Source organism: Marmota marmota, unplaced genomic scaffold (assembly GCF_001458135.2).
Source record: "Marmota marmota marmota unplaced genomic scaffold, marMar, whole genome shotgun sequence".
In the NCBI taxonomy this organism is placed as follows: Eukaryota; Metazoa; Chordata; class Mammalia; order Rodentia; family Sciuridae; genus Marmota; species Marmota marmota.
Window position 1 is genome coordinate 63,577,822 of NW_025999900.1, and position 24,724 is coordinate 63,602,545.

Consider the following 24,724-nt stretch of genomic DNA (forward strand, 5'->3'; position numbering starts at 1 on the left):
TAATTTTGTCTAGGAGAGGTGCTAGCATTCTCCTATGCTCAGTTATTCCTGTTTAGTGGAAAGGAAAGACCCAAAGGTAAAGGTTTCTGTAGCACATTTAACCAGTGTTATATCAGACTCTGAGAGATGATCACAGCACTCTTTTCTCCATGACTCTATATGTATTTCTTTGTTTTCCTTGAACCGGCCTTGCTGGCTTGCTGATTCTGTCATTAATGGGTTGAGTGTCTTTGCCACATACTTGTTAGACTCTGTGAGTTACTCAACTCTGACAGCCACGAGTACATGCCGGCCCTATAAGCATCTTAGATGGCTTAGGCTGTTGCCGGGCGTTGGGGTGTGGCCAAACTGACTTCAAGGTCCTTTCATCCCCGCCTCTGTAGTTACAGGATGGTGATGGACAGGATGGTGATGGACCGTCTAATGACGAATGGCCTGGATGAAGACATAAAGTCCCTCCCTGCCTGACCCAGACCCGTATTGCGTAAGTGGGAAGGGACCATTTCTTTTGTTGTTGTTAATAATACTGTCACTGACTTGTGTGGCACTTAAAATTTGTAAGAATTGGCCAACCCATTATTGTGTTAACTTTCTGTGAACTCTGTGTGAGGGCACAGGAATACACTCCAAGACTGACAGGTGAGCTCTTGCCAGAAGGCATTTGGCTGGTGAGGAGTGGAGCAGGGGCCATAGCCCTGCTCTTCATGCTCTTGCCGATCAGCAGCCGCATGCTGGCACCAGGAGTCACAAGTGTGACATTGAATTGAAGCAGGAAAAACATAAAAAGGCAAAAACAAAACAAAGAAACCCTAACACCAATGGGGCACTAGAAAATCCTGTGTCACAGCTGTGAGCAGCTGCCATGTTGATTTTCCATTGCTGACTACCGTTTTAATTGAGTATATAGCGTATGTTAGTTAGCTTACCATCCTGTGAGAAAATATCTGAGAGTACCAACTGAAAAGGAGGAAATATTATTTTGGCTCATGGTTCCAGAGGTTTCAGTCCTCAGTTGCTTGGCCCTGTTGCCTCTGGGCCTGTGGTGAGGCAGAGCATCATGTACAGAGACCCTGGTAGAGGAGGCTGCTCACCTCTTGGTGACCAGGTAGCAAGAAAGAGAGAAAGGGACTGGGGTCCCAATACGCTTTTCAAGGGCACACCCCCGTGACCTAGCTGCCTCCCACTAGGCCCCACTGTTTCAAGTTCTGCTACCTCCCAACGGCACCACTGACCGTGACCATGCCTTCAACACATGGCCTTTGGGAAATTTAAGATCTAGACCATAACATCCTGCCCCTGGACCCCAGCAGCTCATGTCCATTTTGTAACACAGATGCATTTAGTCCATATCCAGGAGTCCCCAGAGTCATAGTACTTCCAGCCTTGCTTAAAAGTACAAGTCTCCTCCAAGACTCAAGTCAAACTCTTAAGCTGTGAACCCCTGAAAAATGAAAAGAACAAGTTATATACTTAAAAATACAACAGCACGGGATAAATGTTCCCATTTCAAAAGAGAAAGATGGAGTGTAGAAAGGAAGGATTGGATCAAAGCAAGACTGAAATTCAGCAGGGCCAACATTAAATCCTGTAGCTCCACGTCCACCATCCAGAGGGCATGGTAGTGGGGTGTGAGCTCCCAAGGGCTTGGGCAGCCCCACCCCATGTCCTCGCATGCTGCAGCCCACGTGGCCTCTCTCTTCTGGGGTGTCTCTGCTCACCGTCCGCCCCTTCCCTCAGCAGGCATTACATGTTCCTGGCATCGTTCATTCCCTGGGGTCTCCACTGCCTCTTTGGCTTTACTGTCACAGCTTCATGAATCACTCTGTCGAGGGCTGTTTGTGGGGACTCTGGCCCTGCCACACCGTGCCTGTCATTCCAGACAACTTCTGTGAACCTATAACTCTCACATTCTGTACACCTACCCCTCAGGATCACAGGGACAGAGCCAGGGTGTGATGCTGGGCCCACTTGACCCATGGTTGCAATGGCCTCTGAGGGCCTGGATGGCTGAACAGGGAATGGAATCCTGGGGAGACATTTCCCTCTACAGCATAGTGCAGCAGGGTGCCCCAACTCTTTTCTCAAACCAAAGTCTTGAGCCTGCAGTGGTAGGGTCGTGGTGATTCCTAGTGCCCCCCAGGCATCTATCCTGTTGTCCCAAGCAGAGTGCTTGGCTTTTTAAAAATATTTATTTATTTATTTTTAGTTGTAGTTGGACACGATACATTTGTTGTTTTTTTTTTTTGTTTTTTTTTTTTAATATTTATTTTTTAGTTTTCGGCAAACACAACATCTTTGTTTGTATGTGGTGCTGAGCATCGAACCCGGGCCGCACGCATGCTAGGCGAGCGCGCTACCGCTTGAGCCACATCCCCAGCCCGATACATTTGTTTTATTTATTTATTTTTTTGTGGTGCTGAGGATTGAACTTAGGGCCTCTCATATGCTAGGCAAGCGCTCTACCACTGAGCCACAACTCCAGCCCTTGGTTTCTTTTCTTTATTTTTAAAAAATATTTATTTATTTATTTAGTTGTACCTTTATTTTTACTTATTTATTTTTATGCCATGCTGAGGATCGAACCCAGGGCCTCGCATGTGCTAGTCGAGTGCTGTACCACTGAGCCCCAGCCCCAGCCCCGGGTTTCTTTTCAATAGTGCTAATATCCTTAGCAGCCTTACCCTTCTTGGCTGCAGCACTAAATATGCTCCTTTTCTAGCCAAACTGCAACTTTTCCCAATCTTTCCACTCTGCTTTTTTTTTTTTTTCCAATTCTCACTATAAATCTGTAAAAGCAGCCCGTAGTACCCAGGCTGCTACCTGAATTTGCTGCTGCCTTGTAATTGTCTCCTCCAAATGAGTTACTTTGTCACCTTTAAACTCAGCCTCCCATAAAACCTCTGTGCATGAACAAAATGTAGACAAGTTCTTTGCCAGAATTAAGAATGGCCTCTAGACCAGTTCCCAGGAGTCTTCACTTCCATCTGAAACTTCACCAGCCCTTCACCAGCCATGCTCCTACAGCACCCTGGTCTCGGAGCCACTGCCAGAAGCACCTGTTGAGCCCTGCTTGTGGCAGGCGTTGTCCAGCCTGCTTCTTAAAGCTTCTCCAAACTCCTCCTCAGGCCAATCCCAAATCATCAGGTATAGTCACAGCAGTGACCCCACTTCCACTCCCAGTTTTCAGTGCCACTTTACATCATTGACAGAAATACCTTGACAGCAGTACTTATAATCAATTTATAAGGAGGAAATGTTGATTCATCTTGGCTTGCAGCTTCAAAGGGTCCAGTCCACACTTGCTTGGCTACGTAGATTTGGTCCTGTGGCAGGACAGTGCATCATGGTGGAAATGCCTGATGGGGGAAGCTGCTCACCTGTGTTCTACAGGAAGCAAAAGGAGAAACAGGGAGGAGCCAGGGACTCAGTGTCACTGGTACAGCCTCAGTGACCCAACTTCCTTCCACTAGGCTCCACCTCGTTAACATGCCACACCCTTCCCAATACCACCACACTGGTGACCCCACCTTTAGCATATGAGCCTTTGGGGGACCCTTAAGATGCAAACCATAATGTAGGTTCTGTTCCTAGCTGTTAGAAAGGCCTGAAGCCACCCTCAGTTCTCTAGTCCCCCCACCATCAGGGATGGAGCAGTACTGGTTCAGAGCAGGGGTCCAGTCCACGATTTTCGATTGATTTTATGTGTTTGCTTTACATGTTTTATCTTCTTGATTCTCTATTCCTGGCAAGACTTTGTGGGCAAACTTCACTACATCAGGATGACACTAGGACAGCTGTATTTATTCATTCAAAAGGATAATCTGCCCTCTTATTCAACACTTGTACCAGAAAGAGGGCTGCTGGTTTAATCCAATTTCATCTTCTTATGAAATCTCTAAGTCCACAGACCTCTGATTGATCAATTCAACAGATAAGTAATTCTGTGTGCCAGTCCTGGCACAGAGTGGCAGGGACAAGGCAAGGCCCTTCCTCTCATGAGCTTATACCTCCTTTGGCTCGTGGTGCTGGCGGTATTCTTAGTTTTTCTACTGAAATATTTTCAGTCTTTGCTTCATCAGTAATCTGAGAACCACATGAACAGGAGTGTGAGGAAGACCGTCTCCATCCCAGCCTCTGTCTAGACTTCTGCCGCCACCTGAGTCCAGGCTCCCTCACCTCCTGCCTGGACTTCTACAGTGGCTCCTAGCTGGTCTCCCGACTCCTATTTCCTTTAAAAATGAAAATCAGACCACATTACTCCCCTAAACCCCCAGGGGCTTCCCTGCCTAGCAGAGCCCTCCTGCCTTCCTGCCTTCCTCCTCTGTGCCTCCTCCCTCCTCTGTAACGTCCCATCTCATGAGAGCAAGGGATGGGATGCCAAGCCAGGTTCCTCCCACCTTGGGCCTTTGTAGGACCTATTTCCTCTGCCTCTGATGATCTTTTTCTGATATTTAATTTCTGAAATTCATATTCAGTTTAACTCTCATGACCTTAGGGGGGACTTTTTATCCCCTTTTCTAAATTTGCCATCCCCCACCCCTGTTCTGTCTCATGTTCTTGTTCATCATCTGACTTCTTCTTTTTTTGGGGGGGGGGATTGAACTGGGGCACTTGACCACTGAGCCATATCCCAGCCCTATTTTGTGTTTTATTTAGAGACAGGGTCTCATTGAGTTGCTTATTAGCACCTCACCATTGCTGAGGTTGGCTTTGAACTCGCAATCCTCCTGCCTCAGCCTCCCAAGCCGCTGGGAATACAGGTGTGCGCCACCGGCGCCTGGCTATGACTTACTTCTTGAGATCCTAACTGCTCCCTCTTGAGCACCTTCACCAGTCTCTGCTGCACCTACAAGTGTCCAGCACAGAGGAGCTCATCAAGCATTGCTGATGAGTAAAGGATGGCTTTCGACAAACCTGGAGGGTGTTCTGAGAGTGCTTATTGGATGGGAGAGAGTGAGGTAGACTGAAACGCAGAAGTAATTACCAATAAACTACTTTTGAGTGGCGGTAAGCTACAAGATACATGGTCATTATGTTTGTGTTATACTAGAATACTCTTTGGTAGCTTAGTTTAAATAGGATTCTCAAAATAGAGGTAAGGGATGGCTTTATTTTACACTTCTAAAGTTAAACATCACTGTAGAAGTTCGGTTGAACTATGTAATTTGGGGAAAGACTGATCTCAAGAGTGTACAACTCCCACATTTCCTATCAAGGCTTATTTGGGTTTTTTTGTTTTGTTTTATTTTTGTTTTGTTTTTTAAGTTTTAGAAAGATTAATTCAACTGGAACTAAAAGACAGTGAAGTCAAAACATTTTAACCAGAGACCTTCTGTGTATGCCTTGGAATGTTCTGTCTTCTGAGAGCTTAGATAGGACACCAGGCGCACTGTCAGTGGGCTCCCAAACTGCAAAATAGGAGGGTTTGGGAGGGTGGCCCAAAATTGTAATGGATTTTTCTTGTTGAAGTTGCCTTTACATAGAAATCATGCTGTTGTCCCTCAGATCGTGTGTCTGTCCTTGGGAGGAGGACCAGTGTCCAGTGGAAGCTCAACTCAGGCCTCTAGCCCCTCCAGTCCTCTACCCAGTGGCCTAAGACAGGGCCGGGGCTCAGTAGTAGAACGCCTGCCTGCCTGCCTAGCATGTGTGAGGCCCTGGGTTCCAGCCCCGGCACCAAAGAAAGGAAGGGAAAGGAGAAAGGAAGCCAGGGCCTAAGCCATGCACTGGACCACGTTACTCAGCACAAGGCCGAGCTTTGGTCAAGAGGGAGACACTTGAATGGAGTTTTGAAGCATATGCTGCAATTTCAGCTACTATTGATTGTGGTTCCTGTGGGCCAGGCATTTCACCTCCACAGCATCCCCACAAAATAGGTGCTTTCTTCCACGTTTTAGGATGAGGTGATGGAGGCTCGAGACTTTGCCCAGGGCTTCCCAGGGGGACAGCAGCAGACCTGGGTTCAGAACGCTTCCTGTCCCTAAATACTGTGGGTGGAAAGCAGGAAGCCTTACATCTGGGGGGCCATGGGAAGCAGAGGTGGCATGAATTAGGGGGTGAGGTTGATGAGAAGACCACCTGGCCATACCAGAAGGTCAGGGTTGGCAGGGGTGTGGGAGATGGACAGGAGCACAGGGCAGTTGGGTTGGGAGGAGCCAGATACCAGGCTGGGGAGCTGAGACTTGGTGGAAGAGCATCAAAGAAACTAGGGTTTTAAACTGGAAAGTGCTCAGGTGGTAACTGTGCAGCAAGGGAGGAGGGTGGGGCATCAGGAAGTCAGGGGGGTCTTAATTAGGGTGTCAGAGGTGGGTCTAGAAAGAAGCAGGCCTCTGAGAACACTACCAAGTGCTGCTTGTTACCACTAAGCACCCTGCTTGCTGGAAGAATCCTTGGTTGGGCCATGAGAAGAGAACAGTATTTTTAGCCATGATCATAACTGATTTCCATTTGTGTCTCCTTCTATCTCATCCCTATGCAGCACAGTAGTGAATGTGCATATCCATAAATGTCTGCATATCCATAAATGTCAGAAGAGTGTTCTCATTTTACTTGACTGCCACATCAGGCTCTGTTCTTAGACTCAGTTCTTATTTTGCAGCACGTACATCATGGCTGTGTGCCTACAGGTTTAAAGAATGGATGAGGAAATATTGGTTGCCAAGTCCAACCCACAGGACATCAAAGGTCTCTAACTCTCTACTTGTCCACCTCCAAAGAAACTGTAAGGAGATTTAGTCCCAACAGATCCTAAGCTCACTTTCTTGAAAAATTGACCATCTTACATGGGAAAACACGTTACTCTGCAAAACTAAAGTATGTGTTAAGCTGAGGCCGCTTGTTTAAAGTATTCTCATTTAGCTCCCCGAAATCAGGGATCTAGGGACATTTCCCGTCAGAGCTTGTGTTTGTACCAGTGTATCATGTTTGCTTCTTTAAGAAGCCTTGGGCTTGGGCAGTTTATACGTCCAGGACTGTGGAAGAGAGCTCAGCTATGACAGCAGGGACCAGCCAGGAGGCATTTACTCTTAAAAATGAGAGTAGAGAGAGGAAGGGGATCTGGATTCACCAGGGTGAATGTGATGATCTGTAGTGCGGACAGCCCCTGGGCCGCAGTGCTGACAGGGACTACCGGAATCACGCTGGCTGTGTCTTCAAGGCTGGGTCTGGGCCCATCCCTGGTGGACAGGGGGATCCTTACTGTAGGACCCCTCCTCCTTTTTCACTCTGGACCTTTCTACTTTTATCAGTTTTTTTTTTTATATTAGGGTTCCATGGAAGTGTTATTTTAAAAAATAAAAGGCTAAAAAAGATAACGTCTGGCCATTACTTCATGATACAGAGGAAAAATTAAGTCCCAGTGTAGGAATGTGCATGTCTGAGCCTTGAGTCTTTGGTAGATGACCTGATATGACTTCTCCTCCTCCTTTTTTTAAAACAATATTGTGTGGTCACAGAAGTACCTTTTGGGGCACTATTCTGGATGAGACATGGACCGTTAGGAGTCATGGACCTTCTCTTAGGTTTCTGCTCCTGACACTTTGATGTCACCAGATCAAGTGGTCACAGATCTGGCAGTCTTTTGAAGCAGGCTCCTCTTCTCATGGGGTCCAGTGCACGTCAGCCTGAGTTTCTACCCTACTTCTGGGCGCTTCAGATAGCTTTTCAGCCTTTAGAGGTCTCTCAGCTGACCATGAAATCTGGGAATTAACCAGGCCAACTGGATGAAATAGCCCGAAAAGACCAGTGACCCAGCTCCACGTTGGGACCGCTGGCTGCCTGATAGCCTGTTGAGTAAGTTTCTTTCTGGAGGCAGCCTGAGCCAGTTGGACCATTGGTAGAGTTAGACTGACCAGGTCTAAGTCATTGCTCTGCCACTTAGAGCTGTCTGACGTTGGACAGCTGCTTAGCCACACTGTTTCCTTATTAGTGATTTAGGGGATCTCTCTTAGAAAATTATGTCTAAAATACACTTGGTGCTGGGATTTGTCTTTTTGCCTTTGTGCCAGTTTTGCCCCCTACCAGGACCTTATGAATAGCTCTGCAAGGTATAACTAGCCCTCCAAGAGGAGAATCTTGCGTTCGAGGTCTAGAGGTCCTCCATCCCACTGGACCTCTGCTACCCTAACCTGACCTCACGTACCTGATGCCCACCATACCAGATGTCTAGGGGTCAAGACCACTGCTGCTGCTTCCCGGACTTGCAGAGCATGCCAAGGGGAAGGCTTTTGTGTTACAGCAACCGGCAAGCCCATCAGTCAGAGTAACTGTGGAGTGTCTGTCATTTGGTAGCCCTGGCCAGAGGCTGTGGAAAACAGTTAAGGGGATGCAGTGGTGCCTCCTTCCCCACCAGAAATGTGCGTAGTTGATTTCTAGCCACTCCTTTCCCTGTCTCTTGGCTATTGCCAAGTAGTTTAATAAATGAGAACATCATATAATTATATTTGGTCTGGGAGAATTGCTCTTCTTTAGACATGGGTGGTCTGTACTGCTTTTTTAACCTAGGACTTAGAACAGTGACTGCATGTGTACATGCATGCAAAAGCACACACACAGTGTGCCTTCCACACCTACAGATTCAACCGCCATGGAGGGAAGATACTGAAGCACCGGGGGAAAGGCGCCCGCGCTTTGGTCAGTATTCCTTAGACAACACTGTGATTACACAGCATTAGGGATTGTTTAAAGTATGCGGGAGAACGTGTGGAGATAAATGCAAACACTCTACATGAGCAACTTGAGTAGCTGTGGATTCTGATATCTGTGGGGGGACCAATTTCTCACAGATACCAGGGGATCAGGGGATTAATATATAGATATGATAAAGGTATTTTTCCTTAACCCGACAATCACAAGTCAGAAATACCTCCCTCCCCTCCCCCATTAAAACGAGCTACCAGTGACCAGACCCTTCCTAGGAGAGGAGGCCTCACCATGAAGATGAGCCCTCCAGTCATCAGAGCTGTCCAGCGAGAGACTGTGTTATGATAAAGATGGTGAAGAATGTTTACCTAACTGTGCTTGATAAGAGCCTCACACTCTTGGGGCTGGGGTCATGGCTCTGAGGTAGCATGTCCTCCTAGCACGCGTGAGGCACGGGGTTCAATCCTCAGCACCACATAAAAATGAAATAAAGAGATTGTGTCCACCTACAACTGAAAAATAGATATTTTATTTAAAAAAAAAAAAAAAAAAAGAACTTCACACTCCTGCCTTTGGGTTGTGGAAGCCGCTCTGGGAGAGAGGCACGGGTGGTGCCTATGCTACTGCTGTTCCACCTCTGGGGAACCTGAGGCTCGGGGAACTTTAGCAGCTCACTAGTCGTCACAGAGTTAGTGGCAGGTCTGGGACTTAAAACTGGGTTATTTAATGACTCAGGATCCCCCTTGCTCTCTGGTAGAGCGTGGTTCGGCCAGGAAGCTGCCCTCTAGCAGAGGGTCTCAGGCAGAGGCTTGTCAGGAATTTTGCGGAAGGTATTTGGGTCCGTTAGTTGATGGGTCCCGCTCATCATCTCCCCATTGGCCCTCCTCCCTGCCTTTCTCCCAGTGCAGCTCTGGGCCTCCAGTCCTTTTGGAGACAGGAGTAATGACAGGAAGAGTGCTCTCATGAGCACGTGGGCTTGATTGCCCTCCTCCCTGATGGCCGGCAGAGTTGGTTCCACAAACGCTTTCTGAAGTATTCCTTTTTGTCTCGCATGGTTCCAGGTACACGAAAGCAAAAGTGAGCCTCAGTGAACACCCTGACCTCAGGGAGCCCCTCGCTGGGTGCGGGAGGCAGGCAGTATGCTGCAAGGCTGCAGTCCTGGCGGGGGAGAGAGCCACCGACTGTGCTGGGAGAGGTCAGGCTCCTGGAGAGGTGGCAGCCATGTTGGTCATGTGGCAGCTTGCCACCAGGACTGAACAAGGCATAACCTGGGACAGTCCAAGGGAGGAACACAACCAGTGACTGATTATACTTGTGAAATAGTTGAGTGACACACAAAGTTTTATTCGAGATCGGTCTCCCTTATTAAATAAAGACTTGCATCCAAATGCCCAAGGCTGTCCTTCCTGCCGGACCTGCCAGCCTGGTCTTCACAGGCTGGCGAACACATCTCTCTTTTTGGCTGACATCTTGTTTCCTTTTCCTTAACTTCTGTTCTACAATTATTACAGCAATTTTTGTACTTCAAGGAATTGATGAGAGCCTGGTACATATGCAGTCAATAAATATTCAAGAAAATGAGATGCTAATCACACTGGACCTCCAAGGTCATGGGTAGCCATGGTAAAGTGGTGGGCATGGACTGTGACTTTGGCGATTCTTTTTTTTTTTAACTCTCTCTTTATTTTATTTTAGTTTTTTTTTTTTTTCGGCAGACACAACATCTTTGTTTGTATGTGGTGCTGAGGATCGAACCTGGGCCGCACGCATGCCAGGTGGACGTGCTACCGCTTGAGCCACATCCCCAGCCCCGACTTTGGCGATTCTAAAGCAGCTTTTATGTCTGTGCTAAAATAGTGTTCTGTAGTGGAATGGTGAAATACAGGATCTGGGCGACGTTCAGTATGCTGGCTTTCTGTGAACCGTAGCTGGGCTACCCCCATACTGGGCTCAGATAGGACGCAGGTCATGCCTGGACACTGTAGCAGCAACAGCCACAGGAAGATGGGGGGTTAGGAGATGACAGTGGAACAGGCTACGTTCTCCTCCCCTTACACCTTCTCCCCCCCATACAACTCAAGCAAGGGTGGGAAGCGTCAGGTGACTTACCCAGATCCAGGCGTGCCCTGGGTTCGACTTATTTCTCTAGACTAACGCAGCTCCCAGCCTGGAGCCTAAGCACACGCTGCATTAATCAGCCTTGCTGGAATGATCACATGGTTTCTAGCTGCCGCTTGTCAGCAGCTGGCAGAGCTGGAGGCTGCAGGCCCCTGTCTGCAGAAAGCCTTTCACTTTGGAATATCAGGGGGGTGTGGAAGCCCCGCCTCTGTATTCTGCACTTCTCACCATCTGACTGACTAAATGGTTGTCCTCCGCACCAGAAAGGCCACCATACAATCTGAGGAGACTGTCTCTGGCTAGGTCATGTTTGCATTTGAGGAATTCAGGTATGTTCTCGGTTTTCTACATCAGTCTGCTGCTGGGTTTTTGTTCTCGCTGGGTTTTTGCTGTGTAATGACAGCTTAGGCTCCGGCTGGTTCTCACAATAAGAAGGGTTCTTGTCTGCACTTGGAGGGGTTATCCCCATGTGGGGGTGGGGGGTGCAGCGGTGATGCAGGTCTGTGTGTTTACTGCATGCAGAAAGCAGCATGGATAATCGGTTTGATCATGTGTAAATTTGTGGAGGACCCCACCTTGTGCCTCGTTTGAGCTGCTCTTGCTGGCATAGAGTTAGGAATACAGAACAGCAACTGTTTATCCAGAACAAGAGTCTCTTGCTATCTTTTGTTTTTCTTCCTTTGTCAAACTCCTGCAGTCTGCTTCTCTTTGGAAAAAAAAAAAAAAAAGCCTTGTAGCAGTGAAGGTGAGGATTCTGCAAGTCGACCGCAGAGTTGAGATTTGATGTGGATGGGTCTGTCATTGTTGTTAATGGCCAGCTTGTGGCTGGGCTGCTCTCTGGGAAGTGCCCTGGTGGTGTTTTGTTAACGGGGTCCTTCCTGGCTTTCCTAAGCTTTCAGCTGCTCTAGTCATTAATGTTCCCAATTAGGCCTTTTGTGAATCTCATTCCTTCTGTTTTCCTCCATCTCTTCTCTGGGAATCTATCCCTGGGCATGAGTGTGGGAAGGGACCTTCTAGGAGAGATAGTTTCTAAGAAATGAAAATTAAGGAGGTGGAACAGGAGGGCAATCAGATGGCTCTTGTGTCTATTTCTGCCTCTTGGAGCATATGGACAAGAAAATATATGTGTGTGTTTCTGACCTCTGGCAGCTTTGCCTGTTTGAAATAACCTTTCTGTGCATCTGAGAACTGAGTAAAAACACCTTATTGATAGGCAAAGAGTGTGTGGGACCTAGGTGCCACTTTGATGGGCCTTTATGTCCCCTTCAAATGTTACTCTAATAGTCGTTGAAAGAGGAAGACAAGAACCACCTTCCTTATTTGTAAGAGAAGACTAGACCCCTTGGAGCCAACCTGGAATAGATGAGAGGGTCCACAGTTTCCGCCAAGGATAGTTGAGCTCTGGAACTTATCCCCACTCTCTTCTGCAAACTTGATACTTTGGGTCCAGAAAGTTAGCCTTTGCTTCAGAGCATGTCCTGTGTTATTTCTAGAAGGCTGGGCTATGAAAAGAAAATTCTTTCCATGTGGCAACATGCCCTGGTGGCATGGGGCCCACACCCTTGCAGGGTGACCATACTTACTGTGTAGGAACACTCCATCAGATACCTGACAGGAATTTATTTAATCCCTGGCATGTTGTGATAGGTCAGACCTTAGGAGTGAATCAGGAGCCTTGGTTTCAGCACCAGCCTCCATATCCTTGTGCAGGTCACAGAAAGGTTCTGTAAATGGTAGTGAGAAGTCGGGTGGTGGAGTTCATCTCTTCTGGTTGGCATCCACTTCAGATGGATGCCTGAGCCATCCCGAGCCCTTTCATTACATCTCATAGTCAGGGAAGAGGGACATGTGTGAACAAACCCACTCCCACTGTGGTGGCTCCTGGCCCCAGAACCAAGAGCTTGGTCTGATGAGGTGGAAGCAGGCTGGGCTAAAGCCACTGAGCAAGTGGGAGCTTCGTTATGGAAAGTAGATCAGAGATGGGAGGTCTCTTGTCCCCTGCTCAGCATCTGCCCAGCTGGCTCTGAAGAAGTTTGCGAATGAGATTACATTTTGTAGCTTCTGCATGGTTACTGGGCAAAGGGTGTTCGTTAGTCACAGGGTTTGCATGCCTTGGGGCCAGGTAATCGTGGTGGGACAACACAGGGTCTGTAGAGGAGCATAGCTTTTTAACTTTGTTCAAGCCCTGGCATGCAGCAGAATCCCTGGAGAGTTGTTAAAACTCAGAGTGCTGGGCTCTTCTCTCAGAATTTCTGATGCTATAGGTCTGAGGTGGAGGTCGAGAATCTATTTCAACAAGTTCCCAGGTGACTTTGATGATGCAGGTCTGGGACTAGACTTGGAGTGCCACTGGCCTAGGAAAGGCAGGCAAATTGACTGTCATGGAGATGAGAGGTTTGAGGCAAAGGCCAGGTGGAGGAAGAGGTGTGGAAGGAATCAGAGCAGGAAGAGGCAGGTGGAGTACAGAGGTCTCCGGGCATCCACAGGCGTTGGCTCCAGCACTCTGCAGGTGCCAAACTCTGCACATGCTCAAGTCCCCGTACAGAATGATGTGGTGTGTGCACCTGACCTCTCACATCTCCTGCATACTTTAAGTCATCTCTAGATGACTTGTAACACCTAATGCAATGCAAATTCTCCCTAAGTGGTTATAATGCCGCATTGTTTAGGGAAGAAAAAGTCTATGCATGTTCAGTACAGGGGTAGTTTGTTTGATTCTTTCTTTCTTTTCTTTTTTTTTTTTCTGAAATCTTTTTGATCTGAGGTTGGTTGAATCTGAGTGGCATCCCTTCTGGCAGTGAATCAGAGCCAGGCATGCTCATAAGAGCTAAAGTATGGCCAAGTCAGATGGACAGCCCCTCATTCTCCTGGGGACATATTGCAGAGCAAGAGAAAGAAATATTGAGACCACAATCAGAGAACTTGGTGTATGATCCTGGTGCCCTGCCTTTGTGGGCTTGGCAAGTCTCTTGATCTTTCTTGGTGTCAGTTTTCTCAATTGAAAAATGGGATAGGGCTGGGGATGTGGCTCAAGTGGTAGCGCGCTCGCCTGGCATGCGTGCAGCCCGGGTTCGATCCTCAGCACCACAAACAAACAAAGATGTTGTGTCCGCCGAAAACTAAAAAATAAATATTAAAATTCTCTCTCTCAAAAAAAAAAAAGAAAGAAAGAAAGAAAGAAAAGAAAAAAAGAAAAATGGATAGTGATTCTTGCCCAGAAAATCTGTAATGTGTTAGAATCCAGTGGGGTCATGTAAGCTTTCTAAATTCTAGCTGTCTTTTCTACTCGAATCTGACAGTCCTGTTAGACTGGCAATTCAGTCAGGTGTTTTCAGACCTCCTGTATGGACACACTCCACAGGTACACTAGCTCTAAGCAGGGTCAGGTTCATTTTTAAAGGATGCCTCCTTTAGATGCGCCACGTTTTCATGCCATCCTTCTGGGTGCACTGTGAATTCCTCGAGAGCTTTGGTGAATCCTGTTTTTAACTTTGTTTCCGTGGTGTTTAAACTGCTTGACACATAGTGGGTCTGAATCAGCAGTTCTCTCTAATCAGGCCTCTGGGACTGAAAAGTGGGCAGCTCTCTGCCTCTCAGGGTGGATGCAAGCGGGTGCTGAGGCTGCCCAGTCCAGCAGGGCCTGCGGGAGGCTGCTCAGCCCTGGCCCCCATTCTCCTAAGGAGGCTGTGCCAGGGAGCATGTTCTAGAGGTGGTCTTCTGCTGCCTGGGTCCCCAGCCATAGAGCTGCAGTTCCTGGAGAGCCAGAGAAAGCGGCCAGCACCTCCCAGCTGGCTAGGGGACTCTGGCCTGCCACTGACACAACAGCGTTGTTACAGTGTCAGGCGAGCTGTTGAGCTGGCCGTCACGATAGATAGCGGTCACTTCTGTTTTCGGCTTTTTATTTTTTACTTTTATGTGTTTGTGGTGTTAAGGTGTTTTTGCCTTTTTAAAAATCAGCCTTAAACAAGCCATGCACTGAATGGGTGATTTTAAGTTAGCATTTGCCCATTACCACACACTGCAGAGACTGTCTCTGAGGCTTTGTGAAAGAAACACCACGTCACTTTCCTTCTACCCCTACACCCAGACCAGTGACAGCTTTCCCTTACAAGGACAAAATTGAGGTTTAAAAAAAAATTTTTTTTTAGTTGCAGATGGACACAATACCTTTATTTTTTTTATTTATTTATTTTTATGTGGGGCTGAGGATCAACCCTGGTGCCTCTCATGTGCTAGGCAAGCACTCTACCATTGAGCCACAACCCAAGCCCCTCAAAATTGAGTTTTAAACACTTTTTTTTTTTTTTGCCATAATCCCTCATGGGAGTATGGAACTCAAATCACAGAACTTTTTCAGAATTCCAGTACTTGATTTATTCTAATATATTTCCAGAAGAATGCGGCACACCAGCTCCAAGATCTAAAATCTACAGTTGGAATGTGTCAGTCACATGAAAATGGAAGTAACTATCTTGAGTATGTTTTGTTTTATTTTATTTTTAAGCAAAAATGTTATTAGGGAATGGTTGCAGTTCAAACTCCAACTAACTCTCATTCTTTATTAATTCATAGTTATATCTGGTCTCCAGACTGTTAGAATTTTTCTCACCCTTTTACTGGAATATTGAAGACTTGGAGTCAGTGGCATGGGAGGACCCAGGTCTTCAAGTCCTGTGCAACCCGCCTGGGCCAGTGCCAAGAGCCCAGGCCAGCTCAGTGCCTCCTGTCTTCCAGGGACCCCTTTTCCTGTCACCCCTTGAGTAAGCTGATATTAGATACGTTTTGATATTAGGTACGTTGCCCTTCATACTGGGCGGAGAAATGTGGCCCAGGCCAACAGGAGAGGCACTGGGGCTGGGCAGGGAACAGACACTGCCTGTGGCCTTAACCCCTTCCAGGCCTCATGAATGCGAGCAGAGTCCACCCAGACCTTGTCCCAGCTCTGGTCCCACGTGTCACTCTACTCACTTGAGTTCAAGGTCACTGCTGGGGCCTAATGGCATCTCCGGCTCAGCGACCATTTCCTACCCCTGACCCTCCCAGTCTCCCCAGCCATTGGGGACAACTCCTGCCCTCTAGCTCTGCCATCCTGCCCTGCTCCATTCTCTTACTCTCCTGAAGGCCCACTCTGTCCTCCTGGAGCCCCCGCTGCTCCGTGGGGCTTCCTGCCTCCCTGCTAGGCCTTGGCTCAGATGTGCCCTGACCTCTTTGAACACGCCCCTCTCCACAGTGGGTACCCCTTCCCCTCACTCGGCCTTATTTTTTGTCAGCTCACATGTCACCATCTACACTGTAGATTTTAACCTCGTCTGTGCTTGGTGGCAGTAGGAGCACCTGTGGGAGAGGTAGGCCAGAATGGAGAAGGAGACAGCAGGACCAGGGAGGGCCGGCGGGCACCGGGGACGTGAGTTCTGCTAGAGGCCAACGAGCACGAGCAAAACACTATTGTGGGAAATCAGTTGGCTGCTGGGGTGGCGGAGCAGAAGGTGCCCCTCTGTCCCCCTTTACTGAACATGTCTTATAGTTTTTCTCAAGGAAAGGCAGTGTTGTCGATCTGGAGTTGGAAGAATGGGCTTCTGTGCTTACAGTGCAGATGTAAAAGCTGTGACCAGGAGTAAGTCACAGTTCCTCTTGGCCGTGGCCACCTCTGTAGAAGCAGGAAGGGTGGCAGCGCTGCAGTGTCTGCTTCGTGTCTGGGGTTCTTGCGTATTTGGCTGGTCGAGAAGCCACTTGCTGTGACATCCCCACTCCTTGCTAGTGTGCTAGCAGTCTCCTGGGCTAGAAACCAAACCAAACCAGAGGAGGGGACATCCCTGGGCACATTGCCCAGAGGAACGTCCCAGAGCCTCCAAGAGTATCGCCTTGGTCCATGAGTCTCCCAGCCACCTAGGATAGGTGTAGAATCTCTCCATCCCTGCCAGTTCTGAAAGCTCTGAGTCCGGCTCTTTGAACTCTTCTGCCATTAGGATAACCATTCATTCAACAGATGTTTCCGGAACAGCTACTGCAAATAAGCCACTGTCGAAATGTACCAGGAGTCCACCCCCAGGACTCGCTGTCCTCTGGGGGCCAAAAGCCTGGGGCCGGGGAGCCAAAGTGAAGCCAGCAGCAGAGCAGGGGAGAGAGTCCACGCACTGGGCCAGAAGAGAGCTATGGAGACTTCAGGAGGCGCTGTGGGGTGGGCCTTGGAGAGGCCATGGATGGGAGGGCAGGAGTGGAGGCAGGAGTGGAGGCCGGAGCTCAGGTGCCGTGTGTGCTGTCCGCACCTCAACTGGTCAAACCCCCGGCGGCCTTGTCACAGCCTGTGAAGGGCACAGGCTTAGTTCGTCTTCCTTTCTCCAGCCTGGTGACAGGCTCTGCCCTGAAGTTTACTCCGTTACTGGCGAAAGCGTTTGGCCCTCAGGAGTCCATTGTCTAGGAGCCTGCTCACTGCCGTGCAGTGCTGAGGCTGAAGGCTCTGCGTCCACTCGCCCTGTCCCAGGAAGCTGCGGAAGTTCTTTGTGCTCCATTTTCCCGCTCTGCAAAATGGAGCCGTTGTTCATCTCAGGAGTTTCTGTGCTTCGGTGAGATTACTCTACACAGCAAGTGGCAAGGTCCTGGCTTTAGTACAGACCCAGTAAGTCCACCACCAATAGCAGAACGCCCCGTAGGCCCTGTCCTGGACTAGAAGTACACAGGAGCCAGGAAGAAGGTCAAACGCCCTAAGGACAGGGCCCGCCTGCTCTCCCCCTGCCTCTCGGTGTTCAGAAAGAGTGCCAGAGTCAGCCCTGGGAAGAAGCGTGCGACACAGTATACCCATGGTGTGACCAGCCAGCAGAGAGTCAGGATTGTGGCTGGGTTGGCACACAGAGTTGCTCATCTGAGACACGAAGCAAGTTCCTTGCAGTTGACAAATGGACTGTAGTCCTCTCTGGCTGTGATAATACTGCCAGAGCCCACCACCAAGTGTTGACATGTCCCCTGGGGTCCCAGTGGGTCTGGGTCTACGCTGCCTACACTCTGGGTCCACAGCAGTCCTCCGTGTCATCTCTCATCTTTCCCCGAGTCTGGCTTAATAGGTGAGTGTCCACTGAGCCCGTCTGGGCTCCACTGGATGGGTGCCACATGTGAGGGAAAGCAGCTAGATATTTGCCGAGAGCCCTTCCGACAGCTGTTATGGTGCCTTCATGGGGTTCTCTTAGACAGCAGGAGGAGCCACTGAAGAGCTGTCAGGAGTGACCTTATCTTCAAAATTCTGTGTACTGAATCTCACCTGGGAGGGCACATTGCCCGCGCATCCCTCAGAGTTCCTGAGTGCAGACACTGAGGCGGTGAGGCCCTGGAGGGTGCATTTTTAAGGCTCTACTGATGACTCTGCACCCCTTAGTTAGGCGTTATAGGAAGAACCCAAGCCTGGGAACCAAGCAGCTCTAGGTTCTGGTGATGCTGTGCTGCTTTAGATAAGTCACTTAACTTCACTGAGACTTGGTTGCTGTGGTTTGGATCTGAAATGTTCCCTAAAATTGCATGTGTTGAAGTCTTGATCCTCAAGACAGCAGTGTCCAGAGATGGGACCCTTGGAAGGCGACTGGATCAGGAGGACTCTGACCTCTCTTTGGATTAATTCATTGATGGATTCATAATTTAGTGGAATTTTGGGAGGTGGTGGATATTTTGGAAAGTGGGGGCTCATCAGAGGAACGAGATCACCAGAGGTGTGCCTTTGAGGGCATGTCTTGTCCCAGCTCCTTTCTCCCCAGCGCGCAGCTCTGCCCCTCTGTGTGCTCCCCTGCCAGGACAGAGGCCTGAAAGCAATGGAGCTATGTGCCCGTGGACTGAAACCTCTGAAGCTGTGGGCGAACAGAACTTTCCCCCTTTAAGTGGTTTTTTCTCAGGTATGTTGGCACAGAATGGAAAATTGACTAAAATTTGTTTTTCCACCGAAAATAGAAGTATCTAGTTTGGAGAGATGTGGTTCAGAAAGTTAGGGGGGCCGTGTTCAACTTTGGAAAGTCTAGCGCACTAGAAAGAGAAAGGTGTTACCCCGTGTGCTTTTGAATTCAGCTGGCGCCTCCTGAGGCACTGAGCAGGCATGTTGCGCATGTGGCTGAAGCAGACCTCAGTGTCAGGTCCAGAGTGCGTGCTCGTCCTAAGTCTTGGATCTGGTACCTCTGTGGCTGGCCATTTGGATCTCAGGAGTTCACTTTGTAGTCGTGTACAAGCACAAGGGGTTGCTCTCACTTCAGTCCGCCTGTTCAGAGCCTGCTGGATGCAGGCGGTGGTCTCACGTGCATTCTTTGAGACTAACCCGCTTCCACCATCGGCAGCCCGACCCCTGGAAGAGAGAGAAGACGCTGCTTTCGCTGGTTATGAGACCCTGGAGGAAACGTGAGAACCTGGAGCTCTGCCACCCTTGATGAGCGCCCTCAGCCATAGGAGCACAGGGCTCCAGGAAGGAGGTCCAGGGGCAGGGAAACGCTGCCTCTTGCAGGACCCCCAGCCTGGTTCTTCAGAAGTCCCTCTGTCATTCATTTTCACATTTGGTAGGTCAGACAGCTGTGTAGTAAGTCAAAATAGAGCCTTCTGGAGAAGAGGGAGGAGGTGGGTCGAAGCTGGCATAGGAGGTATCTCCGCGAGTAGGACAACAAGCAAACGATGACTTAAAGGCGTGCCCGTCCCCAGTGGTGGGGTTCCTCTCCTTGGAAAGCCATGCTTTCAGAGTCAGTGGCACCTGGAGTGCTTCCAGAGCCGCAGCGGGGAGCCTGCGCTTTTGTTACCTACAACTTGGTGGAGAAGATCCTCCTCAGCAAGGTGGAGGCAGACACTGTAGCTTGGCTACAGCTCATGAAGTTCTCCTTGGTTACCTGGAATGCTCTGTTGGGACATTGTGGCTGTCACATCCTTGGTATGAACCAAGTGAGAACTGCTCGTTTTGCCTGCAGTTTGCTTCAAAGAATGTGAGAGTGAGAGGCATGGGTCCTCCCCGATGCTCCAAAGCACGCGGTCCTTGGTGACCGTCCTTTCCCAACCTGTGAAGTAGAACTCTGTCCATTGCTGGGGCAGCCCTGTGTGTCCACCCTGAAGCCCTCCTGGCCTGCCTGCCCTTTCTCTTACAGCTGAGCTCCCAGGACGCACAGCTCTTTCTGCCCTGGATCTGCTGTGTCAGGAATCTGCACAAGCACTTTGCTCCCCATCCTAAACCTTTGTTTTTTTCCAGCTAAAATCCTCCAAAACCTACCTCTGTGCACACCGTCTTCTTCAGGGAACATCTCCTGACCTCTAGAGCCATATGTTTCTTTCTTCCTAGACTCCATGCAACACTTAAGTGTAGAAGATGTAATCTTTTTTTCTCAGTCCTATTTTCTTAACCAGATTGAGGGTCACTTGAGGTAGGAACAATTCTGGCATATTTTCATAACAGTGGGAATTGTTGTTATATATTTGTACATGCACACAATATAATGATTAATTTAGCCAGTTGCATTCCCTGGTACCTTCCCCTTCCTTCTTACACACGTTACCCTCCTGCCACACACCAGTCCTTATTGTAGGTCCTAGAAGAAGAAATGGCAAAAGGGGACCATTGCCACCTTCTTAAGCATGAAGGCCTTTGGGGACTTTTTTATTTATTTTTTTATATTTTTTTTTGTTGTAGTTGGACACAATACCTTTATTTTATTTACTTATTTATTTATTTACATGTGGTGCTGAGGATTGAACCCAGCACCTCCCATGTGCTAGGCAAGTGCTCTACCACTGAGCCACAAGCCCAGCCCCCTTTTGGGATTTTGATAGAGACACTAAATCTAGTGAGCGAGACCTATGCGTGGACAGTAGATCCATGGAAAGGCCCAAACAGGCTGTGTGTAGGTTTTCAAAGCTATAGATATTTACAGAAAGTGTTGTGTTAGTAGAAATGCATGTGGCGTTTTAAATCTATCAATGTGGTTTCTAATTCTTAGTAGGAAACCATGTGCAGGAGCACCCGCTGTGTTCCAGGCACTTTGGTTCTCACATCTGATGCCCACAGAAGCCCGAGAGCAGTGCTCAGAGCACAGATTCCAGACCTGTGGTTACATTATTGTCACCATTTAACCTAAGAGGCACCCGAGGTTCAGAGAGGCTAAATCACTTTCTCAAAGTCACACTGCTTGCAGCTGCATCTAAGTATCTTAACTGAAAGAAAAGGGGAAAAAAAATAAATAAACACAGCCATCTCCCACCCTAATTTTGTGAAACTGAGAAAACCTGTCAGGTCCCACAGTCTTTGTTTTGGTAATGTTCTGTTGAATCGTTGACCAGCTCACGCTTACTGAAACCTGGCTGTGCTCATTGAACCTGCCGGCCCCGTGTGTGGTAAGCCCCGTGAGCAGCCGCTACTGTCAGACCCGTTTCACAGGTGAAGGACCTGAGACGGCCAGGTGTGTGAGCATGGTCCACGTCACAGAGCCACAGTTGGACCCCAGGCCTGCTGCCTCTGGAACCTGTGCTTCTGATTGCTGTCTTAGCCCCTTCCAGACGCCAGGGGTGGGGGCGTCCTGTGGTCAGTTAGAGGACCCCCCCAAAGGATGGTGGTGGTAGCCCAGGCTCCCAGAAGCCTCGCAGGTGGAATCTTCCTCCTGTCTCCCCACATGTGACGAGGGACCCTCTGAGTTTGCGCTCTGGAGAACACTGCTGCAGCAGAGGGGGAGTCTGGGCCTGGGCTTGGAGAAGCTGGGGAGTCTTCAGGTCGCCTGTGAATGGCAGGTAGCAGATGAGCGCAGGGTCCAAGTCTCCTCTCCCAGTGTGTGCAGTGGGGTGGATCGTTTCTTCTTTCCTTGCCTTTTCTGCAAAATGGGGCTGTTGTGAGGGAAAGTATGATTGTTGTGCAGAAATGCTTTCTAAACTGAAAACCTGAGGTTGTTTTTTAAAATTGTTATTCACCAAGGTCATTTCCATCCTAGGATCTAGCACAGCACACCAGTTTATTAGAAGGAGTTAACAGTGGGATGAGTGACTGCATGTTGCCTTCCGGGTCTCTGGGTTCTATAACTGGTGTGTTAAAACTAAAAAAAAAAAAAAAAAAAAGTTTGCAGTGCTGGGGACTGGTTGGAACCCAGGGCAGGGCCCTGCGCCGGCCAGGCAGGCTCTGAGACTGGAAAAGTTCATGAGACTTTTTTGTGTGTGCTTTGAATGTTCTTTCTAGATTGTGTATTGTTGTTTTTTTGTTTTTTTTATTTTTGGAATTTAGTGAAGTCACTCATCTAGAAAATCAGAAATCATGTTCATTCCATTTATGGTATCGCACCCCACTCTGGATTGGTAAGGCAGTTTATTTTGTTTTTCTGACACATCCCTGGCAGAAAAAAATTTTTTAAGGAATTCCAGAACTGCAGGTTTCATTCAGCAGTGCATGCATTGGTTTCCCCTCTTCCCGCCACTCATTCCCTCGGATGTGGCCATCTGGTTTCTGCTTTTGCTTTCCTTTTTTTTTAAAAAAAAGGAGTTTCTAATGTGTCATCCTACTGATGTAGCTACTCTAGGTGGCACTGGTGTGGCACACTGACTGACACGGGAGAGGGCTGAGCTGAGCTCCAGCATCCTGACCTCCTTCCTTGAGGCATTTGCCCTCAGCACGGGCCACAGGCACAGAGAGGGTGGAATTGCTCTGGCAGCAAGGTATTCACAAACACGGGTTAGAAAGGCCTCCGTGTCGGTTTCCCACGCCCGTTTGTCTGCTAGACCAGCAGTGTCATTTCTAGAAGACAGTTTTGCCCGCCGTGGGGGTAGAGACGAGTGGATAGAGGGGGACTAGCATTCCATTCCACAGCAAGCCCCCCTCGTCATGTGGCCCATGTGGCCCTCACCCCTCCCAACACCCTCCGGTGGCCCATGACACAGGCCTGGCCAGGCCAAGACTCGATCCCCGGGCTGTGATGACTGGTGTGGAGGCAGGTTTGTCATCTGGGACTGTCTAGGACTTGGACCAGAGCTGTGAGGAAAGATGCCGTTGTTTTCTGAGCACAGGAGCTGTCAGGATCATGACAGCCTCGGGTCATTGGTAGCCTTCTTTCCACCTCGAGGGGAAGCACTGTGGCATGCAGCCAGCAGAGAGGGAGGAGGGAGCAGAGAGGCTGCTGGAGAGGGCGCATTCTCCTGGCAGCCAGGCAGTCGGGCCGCTTAGGAGCCCCAGGCTTCAGTCCTGCCAACATTTCAGCCAACTGGACCCAGGTGCATTAAAATAGGTTGGAATCACAGTCTAGAGCTTTCAGATGTTATATTAATTAATACTATTATTAAATAACAATTACATAGTCACAGATTAGATACCATAAGTTTTTATAGGCACTCCACGTCCGGGATGGTAGGACAAAATGGTTAAGCCAGGCTTCTCCTTGGACTACTTTTTTTTTTTTTTTTGATGTATGAACTAAAAAATTCCATTTTTTCCCTGTTAGAATCTGTCACTTACAGCACATAGAGTCCTGAATAATACAAAACTGCAAGAGAAATAAAAAGCAAACTAAAATTTGTATCATTTTTACTTCCAGTGGAGGTGACCATAGCAGTAATCTTCAAAATTGTTGGTGTTGCTGAGCATGGTGGTACTTGCGTATAATCCCGGCGGCTTGGGAGGCTGAGGCAGGAGGATCACAAGTTCAAAACCAGCCTCCGCAATTTAGTGAGGCCCTAAGCTCTTAGGGAGACCCTGCCACTAAATATAATATAAAAAAGGGCTAGGGATGTGGCTCAGTGGGTAACGGCCCCTGAGTTCAATCCCCAGTACAAAAAAAAAAAAAAAATTGTTGGTGTTTTCTATTCTGTTTAGGTGTTTTGACAGAGGACTGTGGTACCCTAGGACACCAGTGTGGACTGACTTGTCTCCCCACCAAGTTTTAGTTGAAGCCCTAACCTCCAAGGTGACCATACCTAGAGATGGTCTTTAGATAATTAAATGCAAACAAGGTCATAAGGATGGGCCTTGTGTCCTCATGAGAAGAGGAAAAGACACCAGGAGGTTTGTACACATAGTAAGGGCTACATGAGGCCACAGAGATGGCAGCCGTGAGCACAGTAGGGAAGGCTCCAGAGGACACCATCGCTGCCCTCTACCAAGCCTGCAAGGTGCAGTGAGGACACAGAAAACTGTAGGACGCCGACTCCCTCCAGCTCAAGGGAGACCAGCAGTGGCCTTCGGCGTGGAGTTCAGGGCCTACCTCTTCCCATCCCACTCCCGAGCTAGAGTCGGTCTCTCCTGTGCTCTAGAAAGACCCTGCGCCCACCCGGCCTCTGCTTCTTCATCGGCCCCAGTTTCTAGTTGATGAACTGCCAAAAGCAGCTGTTTCATTTGCTCCAGGCTTGGCTGGCACCCAGCACACGTGCCAAGTCCTCAGCTACATTTTCAAAAGGCACAAACAAGACACAGAGCATGAGGACACCAACAAAGAACCTTTTTAGGTATCCCAGCCTCAGACGGCTGTGCGTCACTCTCGGGGGCAGCATTCACTCTTTGCTTCCCTAAAACAGACTGAAGGACCCAGAGGCGCTTCCGATGGGTAAGGGAGTGGGAACGGTGCTTGCTGTGACCTGGGCAGGCAGTGCGTGCAGACCCTGCCTTCACCGAGCGCCATCAGGGGTGTGCGAGGAGTGGCTTCTGCTTATTCATAAGTGCCAAGATCTGTGTACAGAGTACTGTTTAATTAACACCCTCAGCAAGTTAGAAATTAATTACGACTGAGGAGACAAACCTAAAAATCATCAGAATTTGGTCCTGGCCAGCAGGCTAACGGCAGACCTAATGACGCCCCACCCTGGCCTGCCCTGGAGAACTTAGAGGACAGGAGTGAAAATGTGTCGGTGCTGGAAGGAGCTGGGAGAGCTAGGTGTGGGCTGTCCTGTGGCCCTGTTTGGACGGACTTCCTCCCTGCTGGGCTGCCAATGCCCAGGGTCAGGAGCCATGGCCAAGCTGGCAGGCGAGATGGAGCCCCCCTCTGTTCCTATGGAGTCCGGG

At 49.0% G+C, this 24,724-nt stretch overlaps 1 protein-coding gene across 3 annotated transcripts in view; it reads left to right on the plus strand.

The window, feature by feature from the left end:
- The first annotated feature begins 380 nt into the window (after window positions 1-380).
- The window catches only part of Evl (Enah/Vasp-like), a 112,516-nt gene continuing 88,172 nt past the window's right edge, over window positions 381-24,724 (plus strand). Inside the window, exon 1 of one of the 3 annotated variants that reach the window (XM_048799320.1) lies at window positions 381-484. Coding sequence is in view for 2 of the 3 variants with exons in the window: in XM_048799319.1 (XP_048655276.1) it covers window positions 11,062-11,084 (23 nt within the window). In the remaining variant the exon portion in view is untranslated. Of the gene's footprint in view, window positions 485-10,799; window positions 11,085-24,724 lie in introns of those variants that run through there. The other 2 variants (XM_048799319.1, XM_048799322.1) reach the window with 2 other exon arrangements.